Raw genomic sequence first — 17,503 nt, 5'->3', positions numbered from 1 at the left:
TCACAGAGAGTGTGTTTGGACATTATATACGTAAGTTACTGAGTGTTTCATGCTTTTTTTTTTCTGTTTCGAAAACAGCTGGAAATCTTAGACTTGAGAATTGGTTAATATTTGCAGATATTTGCAGCATTTGACAGTTTGTGTTCATACGGTGTGATGATGTACTGCATTAGTGGGAGGAGCAGCCAAAACACACCAGTCTCTGTAGTGTTTTAAAAAATGTCTCACTTTCCCTGTCTTTTCTTCCCTGGTTTGTGTTTGTGTTCTTTACTATTTGTAAAACTTTGATTGAATGACAAGTCAGTTTTGTTCTCAACATTTTTTGATAAAAGTACCTGCAGTGAGTGAGGAAAACAAATCCCTATAACACTATTAATTTTTAAACATACCTACAGTATTATATCAGTGGATGCGGAGACTTGCAACTTTCTGAAAATAAGGCATTTTAAATCTTTTTCCTCTAAATAATACCCGAAGATTCAATGTCCACTGATCTTTCGTGAGAATAAAATTACACACAACACACTTCTAATTTGATTTTATCTCAGACTTCTCTTTTCTTCTTCGTCAACAAGCATATTGTAAAAAAAAAATCACATCGTGGAGAGAAATTTGTCGTAGGTTTGAAGAAGAGCTCTCTGACGCCCCCTTGTGGCTGTAAGACTGTAACACAGACAAAATTCCCTTTTGCCTCATTTATTGGCTTAAAGAGTGATAAACTAGTAGCACACAGTTCTGCATCAAGATCTTTTCTACGTCATGCTCTTTTGTTTGTGTCTGCTGTATATGAAGACGTCTAAAAAGTAAAGGACCAATGTAAGTAGAGTGCAGATTGTACTATTGTAGATCATCTGTCCAAAGTAAAACCTTGGATATTTTGCAGTAGGTTTTTTTTTTTTTTTAAACTAATGGGAAGATGACCACCAATCAGCAACTGAATGTATACAGTTTAGTTGATGTAGCACTATATCTCTGGCTTTCTGAAGTACAGTCGCATCTTTGTGACTTTTAAGTTGAAAATATTTTCTGAAAGGCTTGTGTGTGTGTGTGTGTGTGCTAGGTGTACAGATAGGTGATTAATTTCCTGTGCTTGCCAACAATGTAGGCGCCAACATTAGAAAAAAAAAAAAAAGGGGGATAATACAACAGCAATAGTTTGTCACAGATTTAATTAGACAAAGTTTTGTTTAGGGGTTTGGAATAAATGTATGTGGCAAGTGAAGCCCATTAATTCCCAGTTTAGTCCAAAAACCAACCATCCATCTTTCCAGTTACATACAAATCACTGCTTCCCACTCAAGAGAGGACGGTACTGAAATGACCTGAGATAACTTTGCATACAAAAAGGATAGATTGAAATCAGCCATACACCTTTAGGACATACACATTAATGCATTTTTAACAACTATTATATCAACTTAAGGCAGATGGTAATATTTTAAAGTTGCACATTTCATGTACAAGAAAACCTTTTGCTAGCCACACATACACAAGATTGTACAATATTTATCAAATGAATAACAGGAATTAAACAAGCATTTTTCTCTATAAAACAAGCAAGGCAATACAGTACAATGCTATAAGTGTACTGATACCATGACTGATATTACAAATCACGAAAGACCATTTTTCAGGTTGTAGATATTAAAATATATAGCAAGCTTTTACTGAAATTGTTTAGTTGAGCGGTAAATGTCCTTTACACTGAAGGTCTACAGTCTGATGATTTAACTAATGCTTAATTGTCCACTTTTGGCAAAAGTCTGATTTGTGTGGCCTGACAGAGGTTTTTGTTAGCTCTGAACATCTACAGACAACATTTTTTAATAACAATATGGATGTTTTTAGGGTTTGGTTGCCAGTATGTCAGCGAGAACAAATTATGAAGTTTCCCCTGCTGGATCTTTGTGATGGTCTCAAGGAAAAATGTATCTAGTATTTGGTCCCTAAACCTCTTCCCTTTAATATCTTTCAGCATAATTGTCTATTCCTCTTTGTCATTGCAAAGTTAAAGAAGTATCCCTTTAACAACCGGTTTTAGTACCAATTCTGACTCGCCAAACCTTTTCTGCATCACTGTACATTGTAAACATACAATCTAAGCCATAAATGATCACAGAATCTGAATTCTGGTGGGGGCGTGTGTGGATCAAATGCTTTGAATTGCTCATGGTGTAATGACAAATAATCTTCAGTCCTAGTAAAACAGTGGCTTTTATTTTGGCATTGTTTCTGCTAAATCATGAATTACCTGATATTGTGGATACATTGCTCAAATGTTGGATACATTTTCCATAATGGACAGTAAAAAGTGATTAAATTGTAGAAAGTTGTTTAAATATTGGAAAATGTATTTGATGTTTTTTTTTTTCTGGTTTGAAATAGAAGTTAATTTTTGTGGGCGAGCAACAAACCCTGATGAGTGCTGTGTTCCAAAGTAAACATCCATAGTATGTCCCACAAATGACCCCTTGATTTATCTGGACCCTGTACTTCTACAAAATGAAATGAAATAACGCTCTAATCATTGAATGACTTGAATTCACAGTGGAGATATGTGCTGTATTGCTGATGCCACCACTGATGTCATTCCTGTCTTCACAGTCCATCACACAAAGGATCTGTGCAGGAGATCTGTTGTCCATTTTATTCCTGCAGATTTTTTTTGGATGTTCCGCGAGTGACGAGTGGTTACTTAAAGATCAGACTGCGTGTATATGGAGGGAGGACAAAGGCATGTTGGAAAAGCAGCTTTGGGCTCTGAAGGTTGAGTCTCAGAAGGCTCTCCTATGGTTTGTTGTTCTACACTTAAAATGTTTCTTGCTGTGGACTGTCCTTATTATTCAAATGGAGCCTAAAGAGAGTGAAGCTGTGAAATTTGTGTCTGGTCCAATAGAGGCCCTGTTTCTCCCAGGCCAGTCTGATGGGAACACTGAGTACCAGGTGTTAGGGGTTAAGTGAGCAGCTGCCTGATCTCTCTGTGAACGTAGCAAAGGAAGTCCATGTAGGAGGAGCTACCGTGCAGACCTTTATCCTCCACCAGGAACTGTCGGAACAACATCTCAGGTTTGTCCTTCTGCCTCACGATTTGAAACTGAGCAAAGCAGAAACAGAAAGTGAGCAAAGTGTCCACTGTTCAAATGCAGCCACTGTGAGCATCTGACCTGCGTCCATCAATATATTTGATGAAATGACAAACTCTTAAATACAACAAAGTTTCACAACTGTATAAAAAAGCTACAATCCATTGTATCTGTACAGCTTATCCTGTAAAGGGTCACGTTGGAGCTGCAGCTGATCCCAGATGACACTGGATGAGAGGCAGGCTGTCTGTTGTGTATAATTGTATTTTACTGAAGGACTGGAACTGCATAGTAAACTTTTTCCTCTTAACCGTTTGTCCTCTGCATAGGACTCGTTCTAATAATTACATTATTGGCATTGGGGCCACTCAGACATGTACCAGCAGATTTCAAACCTTTTCATGATTAATAAGTCATTTGTAGTTTATCCAACCACTTTGGTTATGGATAGAGCAGCTGCAGGTTGTGTAAAATAAAACATCCAGTATTAATCAGGGTTCCTGTAGTTATGAATTTACAGCCTGTCACCACTAGGGGGAGACAAAGATCATTAATATGGTAAATTAAAGTGCAAATCAGTGTCTCAGTATTTTTGTGTGCAGTGAGTGATTACTTTTCCCTCAAAATAAATTTTAAAAAAATGTTTGAGGGAAAATAGCTTGTTGATTGTGTCCTAAGCAAAACACATAATGGACTTTTGTATGATGATGAGAGTCTTAGGTAGTGTGTTGCTGCATCTGGCTTTATCTCTTACCTTCATGGAGTTCGGCCTCTTGTCAAGGAGGCCACTTATGATAGATCTGACCTTCTTTGACAACGGGTTGTCCAGCTCTGGCAGTGCACACTGAAAAACACAGTTACATTATGTTAAAATAACTTGCACAGGCTCTAGTTCACCTTTATTATACTTAAAGGCATAAAAGGACACGTGTGATAAAATTGATTTGATAATTGAAAGAAAGATGCTTTTCTGAGGTCGTTTAAAACCCATATTTCATGAAGGGAAGACTTTTCCTGAAATGCTTGTACTGACTGTCTGCCTCCTTCCATGTTCCAGAACCACATGTTCATGTTTTTGTCTTGAAAATAAACAGATTTCATTGAACTTTGTACAAGGTTCTCATGTGTTTAATTACTGGAGCACTGCAGGTTACATATGTGGGGTTGTTCTCCTTTTTGGATGGATTAAATGCCTGATATTTCATCAAAGTCAGATTGGGAGATTTTATCATGATTTCCTGCTTTGCTGGGTTGAAAGTGTTAAGTTGAAACTGAAGTGCATTTCACAGAAATTAATTTGAAATTCTAAACCATATGACCCAGCTAAACCTCCAGATGTTCTCATCTGGTGTCTGATGCCTCCAGACACCACAGAGGTAAGAAAATGTTTCATTTAAGAAAAATACACATTCTTTCATTTGGTTTCTAAATATATTGAGGTGATTTCTGACCATGTGTCCTTGCAGGTGGGCGAGGGAGGGCAGGTTGAAGATGCTCTGGATGAGGTCTGGTGGGCACCCTTGGCCCAACCACAGAAACATGGAGTGGCCGTTCTCCAGCAGGAACATGCCAGAGTCTGTAAGACGCTCCTCCGAACAGCGCACTGGAGCAGGCAGAGCCTCACTGCTTACATCCGTGTTGTGCTTTGGGGGGGGGGAAATATATATATATATTATAGGTCATCACTGTGTCTGACATTTCCCACTGAAATGGTGGAATTTACATAGCACTTGCAGAAACTTAGTGAAACACCTTCACCTCTTCAGAGTAACCTATTCAACTGATGTGGGCTCAGACATTACTCAACAGGAGCTACAGGAAAATGTGTTTGACTTTATATTAACTGTGAAACTAAAAGAAAAAGTCTGAAGTGTCTTAAAAATGGCAGGGTAGAAAGTTCATCCCATACCAGAGGGATGAGGCGCGGGTAGAGCAGCAGCTGTGTATCCTCCACCCCCATGGCCGTGACCGAGAGCCTTTGATGGGCTCTGTCATCTGTGGAGAGCTCAGTGCTGCCCAGCAAGGGAGCAGTTTTCATCAGGCTGTTCATGTAAACTGGGAACACCTTCATGGCATCAGGAAGGATCAGCTACATATGGATATATGCAGAGAGAAACCCAATAGATGTATTATAAAATCTATAGTTACACATCAGTCCACATGGGTTGTATCACATATGCTATGTACATCGAGGAGGAGTATAATTTTGTCAAATTTCACTGTAGGTGCTGTCCTGCACTGACCTGGCTGGCAGCAGAGGGGCTGGCACAGTTCTTCCTGTAGCAGGCCAACATGTGGGCTGTCTGGTTGACAAGGATCTCCCTCACATTCTTTAGAGGCTGGTTCAATATGGCACGGTAAGCTGCATGGGCATGAGAAAAGGTTAAATAAAAGATATGGGGGGGAGAAAGTGAATACACCAGTGAGCTGAAAAGTAGCAGGACCAGTGAAAGAAGGCAAGTGAAGGTCAGTAATACAGCCGTACTTAAGGTCTGCTATGTGCAGATTAGAGAGTGGCTCAGTGTCTTCTGTTCTTTATGTGAAACATGTGGTTCTTATTTCTACAGGCCATTCTTCTTTTACTCATAAGTCAGTGAGCATTAGTAAATTATCAGGTGATGCAAAGGTCAGAATGATACTGAAGCAAAGCAGCAGGCTACACATATGTCTACATTATATTATATCCCCATGTGAAGGGAGCTAACTGTAAGGAATGACTGCCACCTGAAATAATGCATCATTCCTGAACATGGCTATTGTGTAACAATCTATGTTCTAAGAGCAAATGTAGAGATCAAGCCTGGAAGAGAATATTTGTGTATCTAAGCCTCGTCAAACGCAGGACCCTCACCTGATTTGGCAAAGAAGTTGACGAGTGAGTCAGTCTCACAGCTCTTGTATAACTCCAGCAACTGTGAGCTGCAGTTCAGACTGAGGTTGTGGATACGCAAGCGTCGCTGTCCGCTGAGGGTGGTGTACAGCAAAGCACACTGGGAAAAGGAGTGCAAACAAAGGTTAGGGTTAGGTCATACTTTGGGAAGTTGATGCTTAACTGACAGCAACAGCAATTTAGACTGTTTTCTTAAGTAAGGCAGCTTTTTAAAAGACACATACTTGCATGTGTGCCCCGGTCTCCTCACTGAGTGTGTCATCATGCTTTAGCTCAACAGTCACAGCCTTGTCACAATCCACAGCTGCCATCTCTATATCTGTGGTGTTGTTCATATGGACAGCACCAAAGAAATCTGTGGCTCTAAAGCCTGAAGATACAGACATGTAAGTGTAACATCAGTCCTTATAATACCAAGGTAATCTTAGATAATTAAACACCAAATGGAAAATCTTACAGTATTTCTTACCTGTACTAGTACGAACACGCATAATAGCATCAAATCCGACGCTCTTCTGCACATCTTTCCTCAGATCTCTCAGGAAATGCTCCCCATCTGTCTCAACCTGACAAAAAGATTTGAGTGAGCAGCAAATATATGTGCATAGATTTTAACCAGCAGATGGCAGTGTTATCACAAGTTGGTCCAGTGCCAATGATGAGCACACTGGGGCTTGTAAATGCACTTTAGACTGTATTGTACTGCCTTAGTATAGAGTGTGTTTGGAAGTTTGGAGAGTTTTCACATGCTTGTTGCACTATTCCTAAGGGACAGTTCTATATTTCACTGTGGTACTTTGGGCCAAAGTCATTATGTGGCTACAACTGTTTATACGGCTGCAAATATCTTTGTGGTAAACAATGATTTATCAGTATAATAACAAATTCACATCTTTCTGTGTATCACCTGTACTGTAAACAAGTACATGTGCAGAATGTTGTACCTGGAAGTTGTTGTACTTGTAGATGGAGCCTCCAGTGTGCGAGGGCACGTCAGCCATTGTTGCCAAGTCCACATACTGGCTGGGAAAGATGAAGAGATCCACACAGCAGCCCTGTGCCACACAATCCTTAGACAGTTGCTCATACACTCCTTTCTGAGGCTGGAACAGGGTCTATGGAAAGAAAGAGTAGTTAACTGAGTAAGGCAGCATTACCTTGCAGTAGCGTTCTCAAATTCCAAACAAAGCTCAAAGAGACTGTAGAATACACTACAATGGATTTTGTCTTCACTATTAATTTGTTTAACGAAAGTCAGTTAAATAAAGATCTGTGCTCTGCTTTCCTCAGTCTACAGTCGGTGCTCTATATTTGAAGTTACACATTTACTCAACACAAACAGCTACTCACTTTCTCTTTTTCTGTGTTGACCAGTTTTTTGTCATCCCTGTTCTTCAGCTTGCCAGGAGCCTCAGCAGTGGGCATGGAGGAGTGGAAGATAAAGAGCTTTCCACTACATTCTGCTGCCTGGAGATGGGAGAATGATGGCAGAGAAAAACAGCCCAAAAAGAAGATCACACTCAGGTATGTAACATTCCTTCCTTATGTATTGCTTATAGTACTACTACTGCTTCTACAACGAAGTGAGGAGCTGCAACGTTCAGTTCCTGCCCATTTATTCTAATAATAATCTTTATTTATAGAGTTCTCCTGTGATGTCGATGTCGATGTAAGAAACACCAAAAGTCAAAATATGAAGTTCAACAAGCTTGAAAAAAAAGACTATTTTCTGCTGAATAGCCTGTTTCCAATTAAAGTTTCCTTTTACTGTGCGCCAAAACACTGACCTCATAGCACAAGAAAGGTTTGTTGGTCTTTAAAGTAAACACAAATATATCAGGAAGACTAAAAAGAAATGTGTTGCTTCACTGAGCTGATACTGTATGTAGAATGAGTTCAATCATCAATGCCAAAGTACATCTCAAATATTTTCTCAAACTGATATAATCTTGTGGCAGTGGGTGCCGTCTAGTTTTTCTTTTGTTTAGATTTAAAATGGCTGACCTTTTTAGAAAAACACACTTATGTGTTTTGGCCTGACTGCATTTTTATTGGAATCCATGGATACAGTGATTAAAAAAAATAGGAGACCATGTTGTTAGACTGAAAAATGCAGAACGTCAGATAGAAAGCTTGCAAATGAACTAATGTCTGATCTTTCACTTTATGGGATACATCCAAACCTATAGCAGCTGGCCATTTTTAAGGACACTGCAGTAAGCCTCTAATCTCCCATTACATGTTGACAGATGTCACCCTGTGGCTAACCTTAAATGCCTCCACACCAGCTTGGATGACAGGAGCAAAGACCGTTTCGCTCTCGTTGGTGTCTGCAAACATGTCAGGGATCTGGTCCAGGAGGCTAGTGAGAAAAAGGGACAGAATTATGGCCTGGTCATCTACCGTGTTTTAATATACTTAAGATGCCATATGTTCTTAATTCCCTGTTAAACGTTCTAAAAGGCAGTTGTTTAAATTCTTGACTAAAGCGATCTTGTATAAAAATAAACTAACTTCTTTTAGCTGGATTAAACTCCAGAGAGTTCTTGGGGACAGCGTGCCTTATTCTCTCTGCCCTTACTGTGTGATGGAGCATCCAAAATTAACACTTCTTCCACAAACTAGTAACTACAAGCATCTTACTTGTATATAACAGCCCTTGAGTCCTGGTAGTTGACGAGGAAGCCATCAAGCAGTGGGACAAACATCTCGGCTGTGTCTGAAACCACCATCATCTGGGGCTGTGCCAAAGCACTCTTCACGTTGTAGAAATGCAGCACCTTGTTGTAGGTAACAAAGCCAACCTTAACGGGCGAGCTCTCCGCACCTTCCTCTCTGATGAAAGAGACAAGTATCTATGAACTCATGTTTCTAGTAAGTCAGTACGAATTTTAGTTCTAAAAGCTGCATGTGTACAGTTTAGGAAAGTTTGTCCAAGACTCTTTCTACTATGCTACGATAATCTCCCTCACTTATAAATTAACAAAGCACAGCACTGAAGCTTTTCTAATGGAAAAGAAAACACAAGATATGGATCTAGTTTAGATGAGCTTCACTTTGACGCACTATTTCACCTATTAAAAGGTCTGTTTTCAATCCATGTCAAATACTTAAGCATAAACATCCTTCCAGGAATAACAATCTTAAGACTATAGTGTATGTACTGTATGTGTGTGTGAAAGGACTATGTGTGAGGATTCAGTGAAAAAGGAAGTAAATAAGAGCTATAGGTTTTCAAAAACAAAGTTAGTTTAGGTTGTTTAAGAACTAAAGAACTAACACTATGTTTTCACTGCTATGCCCAGTCAGCTGGCTGTAGCTCGTCTATACGAGTGTTACTGAGAACATTAAAAACAAAAATTACATTTATATTTGACATTTACCAGTACACCCTGGATCCAGGTGTGGAACTGGTAGGTAGACATTGATTAAAATACCAGTGATGATTAAAAATGTAATTAACTTGAAGAAAAATAAATCTGCATTTACTTAAACTGGGCTTTATCGTATCGGCAGTAATGGAGCAGAGCATGTTGTTTCAACAGTAATTAAGTGAAGTAAATCACCTTCTCGTTAATGGGAAAGCGGATCACTAATTACAAAAACTAAAGTCATTTGGACAGCAAATCTTGTTGTGTTCTTTTTGTTTTGGATGCCTGTCAAACCTGAGAGCCGACACTAAAATATTTTCAGTTTTTGGCACCCTCACTAACTGATACCCACTATCTGTAAAACCTCATGCAAGAATGTACAGCTGATAAAAACAAATAGTTGGCTTGATGTTTAAGACTCGAAGGAAATCCTTTTTTGTTAAGACATCTGTTCAATTAAACTGCGTTAATTCATTCATTCAACTTAGCTTTGAATTTTAAACAGATTCTGGTACACTTTGAATTTGTTAAGAATATGGTCAGACACCGTGTGACTGTGCCTTTTTCTAATTCACTGTATGTACCTGGGCAGCTTCTCCAGCAGAGTCTTCAGCTCATTACATATCAGTTTGACCAGTCCACTTTTAATGTTGTTATAGGACACGTCAATCATAAAGATGTAGCCTGGAGGATTTGGAGGCTTGTTGTTCTGTGGGAGAAAAAGGCAGCAGACGTAATGAATTTGTTACTATTTTAATATCTTTATGGGTAAAGATGGTTTGACAGCCATGCAATGAAAAATGCCTCATCCCAAAATTATAAGAAAGAAATCCCTTTTGCAAACCTAAGCTTTTGAATAAACTTGTAGCTAAATTATTTCTCTTTTTAATCCAGAAATTAATCCTCTAATTAATAACTAAATAAATCATGGCCTACCATTCTGACTTCCACCTTAAGTTTCTGCTATTAGTTCTCAAATACTTGAGATGTTTATTAGGTTTACTTATAACTGGGCAGCTGGGGTAGCTAGAAGGAAGCCATAGCAAGTATGGACTTCTGAATGGAGGACACTGCGAAGCAAGTTGTCCATAAGACATGTTATGTTTTTACAGTTACCATGACAAGACTCTCACCTTGCAGGCTTTTGTTTAAAAGTTGGCCTGCAGAGATTGTTTATAAGTCATAATAAACAGAGTCAAAATTAGGCCAGTGGAGTGACTCAGCTTTGCCAATGTACTGTACTCTGACCCTAATGTTGTTCTCAACAGCCACAGCCTCCATGGGGACATACTGTGTTGCTGATCAGAATCACTGTCTTTGTAGTGTTTACAAGAAGGAATGAGCTGAGCAGCCATGTTGGATGGTGGTTGCAGAGTTAAATCAGTAGTGCTTAAACTGCTTTACACCAGCAACCAATCCCTGAATTTAAGTGCATGTCTATTGAGCAGTTTAATGCACTCTGCATTATGTGTACTGAATAGCAATCAACAGAGGAGTGAAGACTGAGGAGTTTCCCTGTACCTTACAGTAGTCCAGGGTGGCTACAAACTCATAGGATCCCAGAGAAAGCTCGGGCCTCTCGTAGAAGTCCACTCTACGGCCCATGTGGTCAAGATGTTGAAAAAAGAACACTGGCACTGGGATATAAAGAAATGAATATAAAATGAACTGTGCACAATAGATTATTAATGATGCTTTTGAAACTGGAATGAATCTGAATCATCTGATGAATATGGCCTGTCTTCTTGCTGTTGTTATAGCACAGACTGTGTAAATGCTAGTAGCTCATTATAATAACTAATACCCTGTGATTTCAAAAGTTAGCGGAATATGTCCTTTGTTGGATGTTGGATGTTTTTTGCATAGGGCCGTACCTTCATTGACACAGTTGCAGAAGCCACACTGGTAGCGACGGCCACCATCAATAAACTGCATGTAGGGACACATGTAGGCCTTGCATCGATTGCAGCGGATGGGACCTGTCTCACCATGGTTCACAACATATAGAGGATTCTATACAGGGACAAACACAAAAAAAATGATGTTCAGGTTTTCAGTAGCTGTTCCTAAATTAAATAAGGAACAGTTTATTTGTATTTTAAAGAAACTAACTTAACACCCCCTTGAAAAAAAGAAGTTGCTGACTGTAACAGCTAAAAGATGTTAATTTAATTATTAAATATCTATAGAAAAACACATCATTTAAACTGTATCAACCACAGGCTATTTCTTTTTGTAGAAGCCTATACTCTACTACTACCAGGTTTGAAACAGTGATTTTACAGTATCCAAACAATTTACATTGAACTATCATGAAATGGACATTTGCTTGTCATGGAATGTGAATGCTCAGCATGAACCTGTTTAATATAGCGCAGCACTGTTACAGAGTACCAGCAGATGACAGCCACTGCATGAACAGTTTATTTAAGGTTCCTTTTAGGCTTTGACACAATGTACATTGAAAATGTTGACTTCAAATAAACTCAGCTTTCATAAGGTTTACTATTAGACTGCAGTAGGGTGAAAGTGTTTACAGCATCTTTGGTCTATTTACTCCATGCAGTGAACAAAACCCTTTAAATGATATAACAATAAATCTACAATGAAGCACAACATCATATTCTCTTACCATTAGGCTATAATTATAGCTTGAATATGCCTCGTATTGCACTTAATGGAATTAATACTGCAAGTGCAATACACTTAGGATTGACTCCTTTTGTATAGCCCTCATTCCTTGTTATGGGGTCCCTGCAGATCTGACATTAGTTAATTAGCCTAAAGCCAGATGAGATAAAGCTAACATTGCCTAAAAAGGCCAGTTGGAGCCTGTGACACAACGAGCAGAGGGGGAAAATATCTAGGCCAGGATTCTTGGACCACACATAATCCAAAAAGGAGGTCACTCACAGGACAAATTAACTTCCTTAGTACTAGGAGACATTGACCAAAAAAGAACTAAATTTGGTATTACTCCTTCAAAATAGACTCCACAAGTGCGAGTTTGAGTTTGTAAGTAAGGTAAGTGTAAGTGTTTTCAGATGGGGAAATCTTTAAGATTAATATGAAACCATGTTTTACCTCATTCTTTGGCAAACTGGCAAAGGGTTTGATGATAGAAGCCAGGGGCACTTGGCACTGTTTGGCCAGATCGGCAGTGCAGGGCAAAGTGTAGGTGGTGCAGCGTATAAACCTGGGACTGGCATTGCCTTGGGTTAGCAAAAAAGAAGAGTCAATGACCTGGATATTATGACTTAGTTTGTATACCACTGTCTTAGAAAGAAGTGCACAGTTATGTATATTTAATTTATCATAGTCAATACAAATATTTCATAAGAATGTCTTTACCGTTTGAGCAAAATCATATAATTTATAAAGTATATATACCACAAACCTAGAAAATACTGAACTTGGTATTCTCAACTTTAGCAGATACACAGGCATAACAGACATTTCAAAATGTAGTTTTGTGGGAATACATTTTTTTTTTTAATGGTTTCTACAATTTAACATCTACTAGACATGTATGTTATTCTAAGTTACCTTGGTCCTGTACTGTAAAGTCAGTGGTGACCAGAGGTGGAACCTGCCCTCTGATGTTTGTGCTGAAGACCTGTCCTCCTCGTTTTACTTGGTCATCCTCAATGACTTGGGTCTAAAACAAACAAGTCATAACTTACAGTATAATCTGACCATCTTTTGAACTGTTAGCTACGTAGCATTCTTCTGTTATTCTAGGACTTTGAGTTAGTCATTTTTTCCATTACCCAACATTTAAAAAATAAAATCTGAGAAAATACTTAGTAGTGTTGCTAAAAGCGAAGCTGTACATGTATTTGTCCTACACCGTTTAAAGAACTAGTAAGCTACTAGCTCTGGGTGGAATATGTGGAATGACATAATATTTGTCAAAAGTACTGAAATGAATTGAACTGTACTCACTATGCTTGGGATAGAGTCAGGATCGAGTTTCTTTTGAGGTGGGCCAGCCAGTGTGGACGGTGCTCCAGGGAAGGCCCCTGGCATGCCTTGCTGGGGCCCAGCCATAGGTCCCCCAAACTGACCTGCACATTAAAACAGGAGACGCTGGATGTTAGAGGGTACTTCTTGGCTAAAGTCTAGAGAGAGAACATGTAAACTAAATGTAAATAGGAATATACGTTCTGAACTGACTGCTCCAGTACTATCAATGTGAACTCTTATTTTCCTGCTTATCAAGGATTCTGCTGCCATTTTTTTATGTAGTATGTGTGTGTTATGGTTTATAATGATTTAGTTCACTGCTCTCATTTGCTGTGGTTAATCAAACAAGAGATTCATCTAGTCATAGAATCCAAACACTGAGCTACTGACCATATATCAATAAAGAAAAAAGAAAAAAACTGTAATATCCCTTGAAAGATACTTATTTTGACTCAGCTAAGCTCACTTTTTTGCATACAGGTTCAGAGTTACCTGCTTGCTGTGGATATCCTGGTGAAGCAGCAATTCCAGGACCTCCAGTGCCCAGAGGAGGTGCCCCAGGAAAGGGTCTACCCATGCCTGCCATTGGTGGGCCTGCCATTGGTGGGCCTGCCATTGGGGGGCCTGCCATAGGTGGGCCTGCCATAGATGGGCCTGCCATAGGTGGTTGGCCTGTTATTGGCATGCCTGCCTGGGGTGAGTGTGGTGACTGTGGTGGAGACATCTGAGGGGTCATGTGTGGTGACTGCAGGCCGGGAAGCATTTGTGGCTGGCCCATTGCTGGAGGAGGAGACGTCTGGAAAGGCTGCTGTGCTACAGAGCTTGTTGAAGGAGGAGGGCTCTGCATTGGACCTGGGGCTACACAAGGAAAAAAAGCAGCCACAATAAATAGTTAACGTGATATGAACATCCTTACTGTTTTTCTAATTAGAAGGAAAAAGATTTAAAGATATCATTCAAACCTGAACATGTGGCCAATAGGTGACATTTATTAACAAACAGTAGTCAATTAGCAGCTTAATCTCCAGTTTAGTACTTTGCTGCTGGTATAATTGCTGCATCCCACTTCATTATCTGCAGAAAAAGTAATTCAGTATTAGAAAGCTCACCATAGTTGCCCAAGTTCATGGCACTCATCTCATTGGTGAGCTGTTGTGTTGGAGGTGGGGCATGTGAAGCCATGCTGTTGTATGGTGACTGTGCAGGTTGTCCATAGGCACCAGATGCAGCTGGTGGACCAGGGTACCTGAGGAACAGAACAGTTCATAACATGCAGTAGGCACAGAATGGCCTCATAATGACACAGTGCCTTGAAGTTATATTACAGTAATGTGATCTGAAGAGTACTGTTTCTCGTCAGTGAAACCTCCATCTGCAACATGTGCATTACACACTTATTACCTCTTCATGGTTTTAGAGGAAATTAGCCACACTATGCTGTTGCTGTTTAGTGAAGACTGATACCTTTGTGGATGAGTGCCATTCTGCTGGATGTTTGGGTTGTACTGATTAGACACTGGAGGTGGAGGCATACCGGCAGCAGAGGAAACAGTAGATTTCATCATACCTGCAGGAAGAGACACCATGTGTACAGTTCTGTGTCATTTTCACTGTCGGAGGTAAATCCTAGATCCAATCCTTTAATGTGGTAGAGCATATTCAGACAAAAAAGGCCTGTAAAAACATCTGGAGATGACTCTTTGGAAAGTTCATCAGCTCATGTGTGAAAGAGCAGTATTTGCTGTAATTGACATCACGAAAGAATAATGTCCTGAAATCTACACATTCGTTTGGCAAGACTGAACTTGTTAAATGAAAGCCTAACAAGAGCAATGTGTCTGGAACAAAAGTTCTTTACCTGCTTGTGGGGCAGTGAATGTCTGAGGTGGTCCCCCATAATGTCCATAGAGGGGCTGTGTGGGACCAGTTCCAAATCCACCTTGGTAACCCCCAATCCCTGGCTGGGCCTGGGAGTATGGGGGTGCAGCAACATACCCTTGTTGACTCATTTTGATGGGACTATTGTCTTCTCATGCCAAAATGAATGAGTTTTGACAACCTGTGAAGTTGAAATGGTAAAATCTGAATCTTACAGACTTACTGTTCCTATTCTGCTTTCACATGTATTTTTATTGTTATAAAAAAAAAAAAGTTCTCACAACAATCCTGGCCTTGTTAAACAGGTTCTACAGTAAATCTGGTGTAACAACAACAACCGATATATGACCTCATGCAGTCATCATCAGTGGTGTAACATGGACCTTAGACGCTGTTTATTGACAGATAAAACAGGCCTATCTTTGGTAATATTATCTTCAAGTAACTACATGAATTAGCCCTTTCTTTTAATGACAACGTAACACACAAATATGCACAGCGTACCCAAAACATTGGCGTTAGTTCTGACAATGTAAATTCACATAATGTAGACGTGTAATTAAGTCACTTAAAATATTTGTGGCCAAGACTGTCAGTGGTCTACATTAACGTTATGAGTTTTTCTGTTATATGAAGTAGCGGTAACGTGAAATAATGTCTAATAAAAATAGACTTGTAGGCTTTTTCCATTGTGCTGAACTATTTTAAAACAAGTTAATAAAGTTCACCACAGCTGGAACAACAAAAACAACAGCTGCGTACCGGAAACCAATTGTACAGGTTTATCCCCAAAGATAAAAAACAGCATGAAGAAAAATAATCGTGGTCAACTGTCCAGTGTATTTAGCTAACTTCATCTGCCACGTCAAATACCGTTATGATGGCTAAAAATCGACGCATCCCTACCTTACCTTTCTTTAATCCATATCCACACACGTTGCCCTCTTTCTATCAGTGTTATGGCTGTAATATTTAGCGTAACACCTTATTGGAAGGGCGTAATAACACCACACAGCTTTCAATGCTGATTACACATTGATTAGAAACATCTTGCTAGCTACGCGGAAACTAACGTTACAAAGTTTTCCACTGCACCAGAAACGCAGTTGTTTTTAAACATAAATATATTGAAATAAAGAACTAGCGTTATTCGAAAGGCTGTGGGGTGGTCCATGAGTATTATATTAATGGTATTTACCTGAATAGTGGGCAGAGTCCTCCTCTCTGTTGCCTCAGTTAAAGCGGAGTGCCACGTCAAACTCCACCAAAGCACCGGTCGCTCTTGGTTACAGCGTCGACACCAATGCGGAAGAAAAATATACCACATTTCCGGTTATGTATTTCGAAATAAAACCTCGAATGACTATTAAATGTCATTACACGATGTAAATAAAGTAAACACAACATCAGATTCTATGGGACATGTTTTTATTTGGCTATAAACCATTTGCGAATTTCTTTTCCCCTGTATTTTTGTATAAAAACGTCACATTATGCTTTTATATTAAAGCGTAAACAGCCCAACTTCTGGCTTCGGTCAGTGTTTTTTAGGACACTAGACGGGGCTGTCTGACGCTGCACGCATGCGTGATAGCGTTACACGTTACCCATACACGTCAGCAGACCGGAGCGGTCCTTATAATTAAAGCTATGCGTTTATATCAATACCGGAACACTGAAAGCCACAGAGCTCTCTCTGTTTTAAGATGAGGAGCAGTGATGCTCTTAAATTACTGATTAATTATTCAACAGCTGAAGTTATAGTTATAGCTGAAGTTATAGTTCCCAAAAATTGCTTTTTACTTTTTGTGATTTTTGCATTTCTCCTCGAAGCAGCGTCAGACCATCATACAGTGCGATGAAATGTAGTAAAGAGTCTATACAACAGCACAGTTATGTACACGAATGAGATTTAGTTGATGGTTACATGTGGGCAGTTTGAATTTCAGAAAATATGTTTGCAAATCCACGAATAATGGAAATAAACATGGCAGAAAACCACCCTGTTGTCAATGAACTAAAAATAATATCACACTTTTGACAATGCATTTTTAAAATATAGATTAGACTATATAGCTATCATGTTGTGATATTTTGTCACTTGTAACCTGTTTATCTAAGCTTTTATGGCTTAGTTTCCCTTTTGCAGAAGTAAGATGAAACAGTATACAAGGATGCTATAGCCTACATCTGGTATGTTAGGCAGCGTGCAAAGTACAAACCAGGTACCTACCATGACAAACCACCAGTTGCATGCGACGCCTGCAGGCGGGTCCGAGCGCAGTGACGTTTCTAAAGCGGGCTGGGCTCAGGGA

The 17,503-nt window shown here is 39.4% G+C and overlaps 1 protein-coding gene across 1 annotated transcript; it reads right to left on the bottom strand.

Moving 5' to 3' along the window:
* Positions 1-1,152: 1,152 nt before the first annotated feature.
* Positions 1,153-16,481, bottom strand: sec24d (SEC24 homolog D, COPII coat complex component). The gene is made up of 23 exons (XM_026297932.1): positions 16,387-16,481; positions 15,169-15,369; positions 14,775-14,877; positions 14,420-14,556; positions 13,803-14,168; positions 13,290-13,411; positions 12,891-13,002; positions 12,429-12,556; positions 11,219-11,357; positions 10,866-10,981; positions 9,929-10,053; positions 8,617-8,808; positions 8,242-8,335; positions 7,324-7,440; positions 6,918-7,088; positions 6,443-6,539; positions 6,198-6,343; positions 5,935-6,073; positions 5,327-5,445; positions 4,993-5,172; positions 4,535-4,726; positions 3,838-3,927; positions 1,153-3,094 (listed from the first exon to the last, which is right to left on the bottom strand). Exons 2-23 carry the CDS (start codon positions 15,317-15,319, stop codon positions 2,954-2,956), a joined length of 3,177 nt encoding a protein of 1,058 aa, XP_026153717.1. The 5' UTR covers positions 15,320-15,369; positions 16,387-16,481; the 3' UTR covers positions 1,153-2,953.
* Positions 16,482-17,503: the final 1,022 nt, after the last annotated feature.

This window comes from Mastacembelus armatus, chromosome 18 (genome assembly GCF_900324485.2).
Source record: "Mastacembelus armatus chromosome 18, fMasArm1.2, whole genome shotgun sequence".
Lineage (NCBI taxonomy): Eukaryota > Metazoa > Chordata > Actinopteri > Synbranchiformes > Mastacembelidae > Mastacembelus > Mastacembelus armatus.
This window is presented reverse-complemented; position numbering and strand designations above follow the sequence as displayed.

Bases quoted from the DNA above. Each gene is read 5' to 3' on its own strand.
- sec24d (XM_026297932.1), bottom strand. From the start codon at position 15,319: ATGAGTCAACAAGGGTATGTTGCTGCACCCCCATACTCCCAGGCCCAG. The intron at 12,557-12,890 runs GTAACTTAGAAT...TGCTAACCCAAG, and splicing joins CTTTACAGTACAGGACCAAG to GCAATGCCAGTCCCAGGTTT. The intron at 8,336-8,616 runs GTAAGATGCTTG...TTTTCTCACTAG, and splicing joins TCAAGGGCTGTTATATACAA to CCTCCTGGACCAGATCCCTG.